This window comes from Belonocnema kinseyi, chromosome 9, assembly GCF_010883055.1.
Source record: "Belonocnema kinseyi isolate 2016_QV_RU_SX_M_011 chromosome 9, B_treatae_v1, whole genome shotgun sequence".
In the NCBI taxonomy this organism is placed as follows: domain Eukaryota; kingdom Metazoa; phylum Arthropoda; class Insecta; order Hymenoptera; family Cynipidae; genus Belonocnema; species Belonocnema kinseyi.
The window spans coordinates 65422919-65432580 of NC_046665.1; the positions used below are offsets into that span (position 1 = coordinate 65422919).

Consider the following 9662-nt stretch of genomic DNA (forward strand, 5'->3'; position numbering starts at 1 on the left):
TTTCAGTTGAGAGTTTTTTCTTTTGGGATGCACTAAATAGGGCTGCCGTGATTTGAGATAACACCGTTAACTGCAAAATGAACGAAGCCGAGAAAATCGACGAAAACTGTTACAATCCTTACTCGCGTGTGTCGCGGAGTCTAATTCATTTTCTACAGTTTTTTTGTGTGGTTCTTAACTAATTTGCATATAAAGTTTTCATTTTTGCAACAAAAATTGTTAAAAAATGTTAATTAATTATCTAAAATGCAATTAACGGTGTTGATTGGGATGCTAAAATTCAGAAAACGCCATAACGGGCAGTTACGGCTCTCTTCGAATCACGGACCTCAGAAATAGGCCTGTCGTGATTTGAGAAAACGCCGTTCACAACAAAAGAATTTCACAGCTAAAAATAAATGGCAGTTACGGCGTTTCTCGAATCACAGACGTTTTTTTCGAGGTTCCATGATTCCGGAGGACGGTGTAAACGCGTACAGACCTCTTGAAAATCACGAAGGCTCGAGATCACCGCCCGATAGTTTAGTAAAGTCCGTAACTGCCCGTTGCGGCTTTTTCTCGAATATTTCTGTGACGTATTCAGCTATCTATGATTTTGTCTTGCAGTTAACGGTCAGTTACGGCTCTCTTCCAAATCAAAATGATGGCAAAGCTTAAAGGGGGGTGTAGCAAGCTTAGAATGTTTTTCAGGATGTCGAAAACTACGATATTAGCAATTTTGATCTCTTCAGCATTCTTCGTCAGGTAACAGTACCTATTCTGGGTATGGACGATTGAATCATCTGTGCATGAGCGTTCCCTAAAACGTTAGGCAATTGTTCAGTAGCAACTTTATGCTGAAAACCAAACTCATCAACGACTTCGTGACTATGTATGTGTACAACAGGCCGTGCTGGGGGATTTGAAATCTTTGGATTTGAAGTCGTCGGAGGATTAGCATTAGGATCTGACGGTTGTGGACTTGATTCTGTAACAGCAAATACAGAGATATTTTATTATCAAATTTAGTTGACGAATCAAAAACGTTTTTGATCAAAAATAAAGTTATCAAAAGTTTAATCGTAGTCAGTAAAAATTAAAATGCAACTTTACAGAACAAAAAAAGTCAAACTAGCTACTGCGCGCCTACAAAAAAAGGATGCCATAGCCTGGGAAGTAGCCTATTAAAGCGTTAATTAAGTCGTTCAAATCTACCCCTCCCATACTTTTCTTTTCCCCCTCACCACACATAAGCCTGTCCTTTTCTGTTCTTCAACATACCCTCCCTTTTCCTAATATCCTTCCCCTTAGTTTCACCTTTCAATACTACCTCATGTTCTCTACTAGTAGGGTAACATGCCGCCTCTAGCGCAGCCCGTCGAAAAAATCTTTGAGTTGCCACGATGAGTTTACCCCAGTCGTGGTTACCCTGCTGGTTGTTAGGTAACAGTCATACTTCGCATACTCCCTGCAACGTTTCTTACTCTTAGTTTGTTTAAAAAGATAAATAGCCAGAGAGATGGGAGCGGATCAGGTCATCAACTGAAAGAAAACGATTTTACAAGTTGTAAATTGTTTTTATTCTTTTATAATACATAAGTTTGCCCCGTTCATTGATGTGAACGAGAAAGACAAGTGTTCTGAACGTTCAATCGTAGCTTTTTCTTATAGTATGTCATTGTTATAATATAGTAAATTAAATTCTATGGATTTTGCGGTAAACTTTGATTTAAGCTTTTTAATAGACATAGCCATAGAAAATGAATGTTGCGTTTAAAGATTAACAAAATAAATTAAGTGAGTAATGGTATTGACCATGAACTAAGCATTTTGAGTTACCAGGAAGTGAGGCAAACAGGAAACCGTAAAAAAAACGTAGTGCGTGTGTGATTACTCAAAAGGAATAAATAGCTCACGGAGTCTCGTCCGAATACTTTTTCGTTGATCAGGAGAGGAGGTCCCAGCACAGCGCGTCACTAGGCATAGATGAATCAGCAAATTCCAGTAACATCCCCGAGTGCAACCAGAAGCGCCAAGCTGGATGAATCCAAAACAAATCAGGCAGGAAGTCGAGCCTTATCACAGGAAGGAACCGCCACGAAGTACCGAAGCTACGTTGAAGTAGGTAGCAACTCGAAGCAACACACAGGAACGCAACATCGACAAGCACAAAGGATGAAAATCCACGAGCACACCGAACACTTTTCTGACGAATTATATGAAACACACAGAAAGAACAGACTTGTTCAAGGCACTCAGAGCAACGGAACTAGCCGAAAAACTCAAGGCGTTTTAGGAATCGCCTGGTTTCTCCCCTCTCTCGGACTACCGGTAGCAAAGAAGCAAGTGAAGGTCAAGGTCTACGATGGCGTTCTAAAGTTGAGTCAACAGTCTTTTCAGAATTAGTGCAACCTTTCCTAATCGATTTTTTATTTGGTCGAAATTCTCGGAAATTGAATTAAACAGGGCCGTGGCAAACCCGAAAATAGAGAGCCCGGTAACTGCCACTGCCAGCCGACAAACAATGGTAAACCGCTCTTCAAAAATTCTCAACCGCTCTTCAAACATTCCCGCCCGCCTTCGTCCTGCCAGAGGCGAATCAGCTCCAGAAATAGATGTAATGTCAAGTGGAAATAATCTGATAATTGGCCTAATGATAGTTGAGGACGCTGTCTTGACAGGTACCACTCGGACGGTGTTATATGGCTCCGAATGTACTGCTATAACTCGGCCGAATGGTAATTTTCCTGGGGGATATCTCTCATCGATGAAGAACACCATTTTACCTTCTTTCATGGGAGATTCTGTTCAATTCCACTTGTACGCAGCTTGAAACCGCTGCAGATTTTCCTTCGACAATTTGACCAGTAGTTTTGTGTCATCTGCCAAAGATGTTGTCATTTTGATAGCCGGTTGATTTTGATTTTTTCCAAATTGGGTTCTGGGACGAGAGTCAAAGGTTGTCCAATGAGAAAATGCCCTGGAGTTAGGACACTCAAGTCGTCTAGGTCCTCAGTCACAGGACAAAGGGTCCTTGAATTCAAGATCGCTTCTATTTGTGCTAGTACTGTTGATAGTTCTTCCTTTTTTCAAAGTATCTACTGCAAGCGGGAATTTATCTTCTTCATCGACCATTACTTGCCAGAGTGTCCTAATAGCAAGGAAGGGGGCACAATCAAGGCCATAAGTGACTGTGGAAAGTTAATACGTGGTGATCTGTTGACCTTCCATCCAAAGAATACGTTGGTACTTGCCATCATCTCGGTGAACCTTTATCTGCCTGTACATCTTTTCGATGCTCGATGAAAAGATGTACCTATGTTTCCGAAACCATATTAGGACGTCGAAAAGGTCAACTTGGAGCTTTACACCTGTGTGAAGGATCTCATTTAACGACATCCCATTTGGAACTCGCCGTGCACCGTTGAAAACAATTCGTAACTTGGTGGTTGTGCCCGAGTCACGAACTACTCCATGATGAGATAGATAATAGGCTGAAGCTGGCTCAGTCTCTTCATCGCGAATTTTTACCATATGTTGTAGTGTTTCGCACTCATTTAGGAAGGATGAGTATGCTTGATAAAAGGTTTGAACGTTCTCAGATTTCCGTTGAAGGCATTTCAGCATTTGTATTGCTACTGGCTTCGAATTTCCTAGCTGTTCCGTTGTTGCTGAAAAGGGTAATCGAACAATGTATCGACCAGACTGTTCTATACTGTGAGTGGATACATAATGATCTTCACACTGCTGATTGGCTGGTGTAAATGATTTATTAAAAGTTATTGCCATTTCTTCTTGTTGCCAGAATCTTTCCAACGCTTTGTTTAAGTCGTGATCACTGGAGCAGTGTAATGGGCACACTTGGTTTATGGTTTGTGAAGTATCGCAGGGACCAGAGAGAATCCAACTCAATTTGGTAGATTGAGCAACTGAACTATTAGCCGGCCCTTTTTTGACGGGATCCTCAAGAAGCAGTTGCCCGTAAACATCTGCACCGAGGAGGATGTCGATTTGTCCTGGCTCGTTGAAGTGGGTGTCAGCCAGCAACAAGCTCTTGAGGTGAGGCCAACCAATACAAGGAGTATGAGCAGCTGGAACCTTTGAGGTCACCTTTGGAAGAATATAGGCACTTACGTCCACCTAGATTTGTGAATTAAAATGTGGTCGAATATTCAAGTATGCGAGACCCCTGCTCTTGAGGGTGGCTGATCTCCGATTCCAAGGAGAGAGATCCTTGTGTAACTTCGCGGAATACGAAGCCATTGGACTAGTATTTCAGAGACAAGAGATTCTTCAGACCCCTGGTCTAACAGAGCTCTGACTTGGATAGTTTCATTGAGGCTCTTGACTACTTCAACTTGAGCTGTGTCCAAGAAAACCTCTGTGGAGGCCTCCAAGTTTTGATGAGTGTAATTGACATTCTTCAATTCAGTTTCTCTGAGAGATGAGGTTACTTGTTGTTGAGATGTAAAATTGAAGTTCTTGCTCGAATCTCTATCGGCTTGGTGAAGAAGAGTGTGATGACGCCTATCACAAATTTGACATCTTCTTGTGGATCTGCAGTAAGCGACTGCATGGAACCCCAAACAATTGAAACACCGTCGATGTGATACAACAAAATCGGTCCGTTGTTTTGATGTTTTTTGTTTGAAATGATCGCAATGATAGAGCAAATATAGCTCAGAACATAGTTGACATTGGCTTTCAGAGGACAAGTGACCTGTATTACTTGAAAGAGAAAGATGCGACCTAGCTAAAGACCTTGAGTTCATCGATGAGTGGGTGGTCGTAGTAGTGTTCGAATGCTTGTAACGATGACATTCTTGTCATCAAGAATGCTCGGAAGCATGTCCGAGACGATGGTTCTTTGAATGACCCTTGAAATACCTCCCATACCTTAACAGATTAGGAATCGGGTTTCTGAACTGTCATAAATATAAAGATGTCATCCCAGTGATAAGCAGGTCGTTGCAATGTTTCCAAACTTTGAACCATTTGCATCGTCGACGTATAAAGTCGTTCCAGCTCGACAGCACATTCTCGAGACATTCTTTTGATTGAAAATAATGACTGGAGTTCCAAGTCGATTATAAGCCTAGAGTTCTGATAATAGGAAATGGCCGAATCCCGGGCCTTCAAGAAATTCTCTGGAGTCAGGGCGATATTTTTTAGAAGGTGGCTCGTTGAACCGATAAGGCTAGTTTTCAGGTACTGTAGTTTTTCCACTGAGGACAGACTTGGATTCGAAATGACGGGAGAGGTGAATAAACCCTTAAATTAGAGCCAGTCTGAGAGAGCTCCATCAAACTTTGGCAAGTCGATTCCAGGGAGTCTAGTTGAATGATAGATAGGTAGTGAAGATGGTGCTGGTTCAGAGGAAACCAGTGACGAAAGTTGATGTGTATTGTCGGTTAACGATGCCGCTAAAGATGTCATCTTCTCCACTGTTTCAAAATAACATTCATGAGTTGAAGAATAATAATCTTGCTCAAAGTAGGATCGCTGAAATACTCGCTTTCGTGCTTTGGAATCAACTTTGGATAATGCAAGATCAATTGCTTGATGGTTGTTGCGGAAATAAAGCCATTGTTCCTTGACTTCCTTGAGCCTGATATCGATCCTGTTTTTCGTGGTGTAATTATTTGGAATATTAGTTAGATTGAAATAATCACTGGAAATGAAATCTTTGTACGACTGCTGTTGATCTATTCTAAACTGGATGTGCTCGACTCTCATCTTGGGCGATTCCCTGACAATTCGATAACCTAAACTAAGATGAAATGTGTTACGTTCTTCTTGTCCTCTCTAATGGACTTGCATCTCTTCCAGAAAAATCAGTGATCCACTCCATATCCGGCTCGAAGGACCAAAAATGTTTAAAAAGATAAGTGGCCAGAGAGATGGGAGCGGATCAGGTCGTCAACTGAAAGAAAACGATTGTCCAAGTTGTAAATTGTTTATAGTTTTTTATAATACATAAGTTTGCTCCGTTCATTGATGTGAACGAGAAAGACAAGTGTTCTGAACATTCAATCGTAGCTTTTTCCCATAATATGTCATGGTTATAATATAGTAAATTAAATTATATCGATCTGCGGTAAACATTGCGGTAAAATTTGTGGTGAACATTGCGGTAAACTTTGCGGTAAACATTGTGGTAAAATTATATTAAACTTTGTGGTAAACTTTGCAGTAAACTTTGAGGTAAACTTTGCGGTAAACTTTGAGGTAAACTGTGCGATAAACTTTGCGGTAAACTTCAATGTTAGCTTTTTAATAGACATAGCCATAGGAAATGAATGTTGCGTTTAAATCTTAACAAAAGAAATAAAGTGAGTAATGGTATTGACCATGAACGAAGCATTTTGAGCTACCAGGAAGTGAGGCAAACAGGAAACCGTAAAAAACAGAGTACGTATGTGATTACTCAAAAGGAATAAATACCTCACGGAGTCTCGTACGAATACCTTTTCGTTGATCAGGAGAGGAGGTCCCAGCACGGCGCATCACAAGGCATCGATGAATCAGCAAATTCCAGTAACATCCCCGAGTGCAACCAGAAGCGCCAAGCTGAATGAATCCAAAACAAATCAGGCAGGAAGTCGAGCCTTATCACAGGAAGGAACCGCCACGAAGCACCGAAGCTACTTTGAAGCAGAAAGCAACTCGAAGCAACACACAGGAACGCAACATCGACAAGCACAAAGGATGAAAATCCACGAGCACACCGAACACTTTCTCGACGAATTATATGAAACACACAGAGAGAACAGACTTGTTCAAGGCACTCAGAGCGACGGAACTGGCCGAAAAACTCAAGGCGTTTTAGGAATCGCCTGGTTTCTCACCTCTCTCGGACTACCGGTCCCAAAGAGGCGAGTGAAGGTCAAGGTCTACGATGACGTTCCAAAGTTGAGTCAACAGTCTTTTCGGAAATAGTCCAACCTTTCCTGATGGATTTTTGATTTGGTCGAAATTCTCGAAAAAGTAATTAAACAGGGCCGTGGCAAATCCGAAAACAGAGAGCCCGGCAACTGCCACTGCCAGTCGACAAACAATGGCCAACCGTTTTCAAAAACTCTCAACCGCTCTTCAAACATAGTGTGTTCTGTGTTCTTGTACTTCCCCTATCCTAGGACCCCTCACTTCCTCTATTACCCCCTTCTCCTACTTCACCTTCTCTCATTTCACAAAATTTTTTTCCTGTAAATCATCAAAGTTAATATTTAATGGAATGAAAGACGCAATTAATGAAGGTTAAGTGTTATATTTTTGTGAAAGACAGTTTAATCTTTCTCTGGGAAATATATGTCTCATGAAAATCTCGATAGGATTGCTGTTATCGCTTTTGCTCAATATGTCGATTGGGCACTTTAAAAAACTCAAAGGAAGAAATGTTACCAAACTCACACACATAATTAAGTATTGCATTTCAGTTTAGGGGTGCAGTGATAAAGAAAATCACATTTGTTTGTATAATAGAAGTGAGAAAAATTAAAAATTGTATGTTTGCATTTTCAGTTAAAATAATTAATTTTTAAGCAAGAAAAAGGTAATTTTCAACAAAATAGTTGAAATTCCAAACAAACTGATAAATCTTCAATAAAAATAAAAAATGAATTCTCAACAAAAAGAGTAATAGATGATATTTCCACCAACAAATATTTTAATTTTCAATAAGAAAAACTGTTAAACCAAACAATACGAATTGAAAAAAAAGAGTTAAATTTTTAACCGAAAAAGATTGTTTCATCAATAAAAATAACAAAAATGTTATCGAAAATGCTGAGTTTCCAAGTCATACAGGCGAATTTTGGGAAAACAGTTGAATTTACATACAAAAATATGCTTTTTCTACTACAGCAATTGAATTTTTTTACTGAAAAAGACGATATTTCAACAAAATAAGTGAATTTTAACTGTAAATGATAGATTTTATAACAAAAAAGCTACGTACTTGAATTTTCAACTAAAAAAGATACATTTTCAACAAAAACAAGAATAGTTTTAATGTAGAGAAATACGTTTTAACCAAATGAAATAAACATTTAATAATATTGTTAAATTTTCAACCAAATAGATTCATTTTCTATTAAAGAATACAAATTTTTAACAAAATACATACATTTTTAAACAAAAAGATTAATGTTATATCAAAAAAGAATAATTTACAACATCATACATGAATTTTTAACCAAATAGGTTTCAAGCAAATACAGGATTTTTAAATCAAATACATTATTGAATTTTTAACTAAAGAATATGAATCTTGAACCAAACATACAATAATTGAATATATTTATCTCGCGCTTCGCGCACGAAAATTTATGTACCTCGCGCTACGCGCTCGGTCTATGTGTATTCCTTACACTTGTGTACAGAATTTTTAAAACTAAAGATCAAAGCATCGACAACAGTAATTTGGTAATTGTGAATTTCTATAAATGTATATAATTACAATTCATAACATGCATTGGCATTAAGCCACATCTAGTTTCATTGTTTCGTTTAAAAAAAATGCACATTCTTAAACAAAAAACTTTTGTTATTAAAAATATTGTTGCAACTTCTGCCGTTTTTTCAAATAATTAATTTAAGCATTTCCAATTTTATTTTTACAATTTAAAAGTCACACATGCGGTCTACAAAGCAGCCTGACCTTTTTTGACTTTTAAATTATATCCCTAACCTCAGTGACCCACACTTTGTCAATTGAACTTTCTACCTAAATAAATTTTGTAGATCCTTTCAAACTACATAATTTTTGTCCATTTACCTTTCACCTATTTTGCATAGTTTGACCACAAAATGTAATATTTAGACTTTCCATTATTCTTTACGCTGAGAAAAGTTGAATTTTAGATTTTTCAAGAAAATTCACAAAATTGTTTTGATAATCTTGTAGGGCATTCAAAAAGGAACATTTTTCTTCTCTTGACTTAAAAATATTCAAAATACGCTCGCTTTTGTAATTTTTTCCAAAATGCCTGGCTAACGACACATACAGACAGGCACATTACATATAGTAATAGTTTGTCATAAGGACAACCGAAGGATTTCGCCGGGAGCAGGTGCAAATCTAAAAAAAAACTGCACCTAATCCCAGCGAAATCGCGGCACCCTGAGGACATGGAGCAACCCAAGGACCACCGTCTTCTGGATTTTTCGCCGCAAGTGTTTTAGCATATTGCTGACACGCAGGCATACTTTTCTGGTTATTAACCAGTGAAAGCTTGTCACCTCTAAGAGCGCCGATGATAAGGACGATTAGCTTAACAGAATATTCCGGGTACAATCGTCGCAACTCCTCTCTTTCTTTTCATTCTCCTCGGCTATGATGTTTTTGTCAGCTGGTGCCGAAAATTCTATAACGAACATGTTTCGTTTCTCGAAGTCAAGAAGAACCATGTCAGGCCGTATATGCGGCACTTCTTATTCTCGTTAATTGACTCTACTCTCCTGGGAGCATTTAGAGGAGAGATATTAAGGCTAATGCCGTAAGAATGACAGACATGGTAATCAAGCACTTTTAGTGCCGCATTGTGCCTTTGGATGTAGGCCGTGCCCGCATGAGTTGAACAACTACATACGAGGGTGGATTGATAAGTTTCCGGCCTGACCAAGAGATGGCGCCACTAGGCCTACCTTGAGGTGGCGTTCTATAGTACCATCCTTAGATAGCT

At 39.0% G+C, this 9662-nt stretch overlaps 1 protein-coding gene across 1 annotated transcript; it reads right to left on the minus strand.

Annotated features, from left to right (window-relative positions):
* Window positions 1-3180: 3180 nt before the first annotated feature.
* On the minus strand, window positions 3181-5028 carry LOC117180572. Its single transcript, XM_033373067.1, has 3 exons — window positions 4965-5028; window positions 4302-4549; window positions 3181-4119 (listed from the first exon to the last, which is right to left on the minus strand). Exons 1-3 carry the CDS (start codon window positions 5026-5028, stop codon window positions 3181-3183), a joined length of 1251 nt encoding a protein of 416 aa, XP_033228958.1.
* Window positions 5029-9662: the final 4634 nt, after the last annotated feature.

Bases quoted from the DNA above. Each gene is read 5' to 3' on its own strand.
- LOC117180572 (XM_033373067.1), bottom strand. From the start codon at position 5,028: ATGTCTCGAGAATGTGCTGTCGAGCTGGAACGACTTTATACGTCGACG. The intron at 4,550-4,964 runs GTTTGGAAACAT...GGTTCCATGCAG, and splicing joins GACGATGCAAATGGTTCAAA to TCGCTTACTGCAGATCCACA. The intron at 4,120-4,301 runs GTCAGAGCTCTG...TCACAAATCTAG, and splicing joins GCCTCAATGAAACTATCCAA to GTGGACGTAAGTGCCTATAT.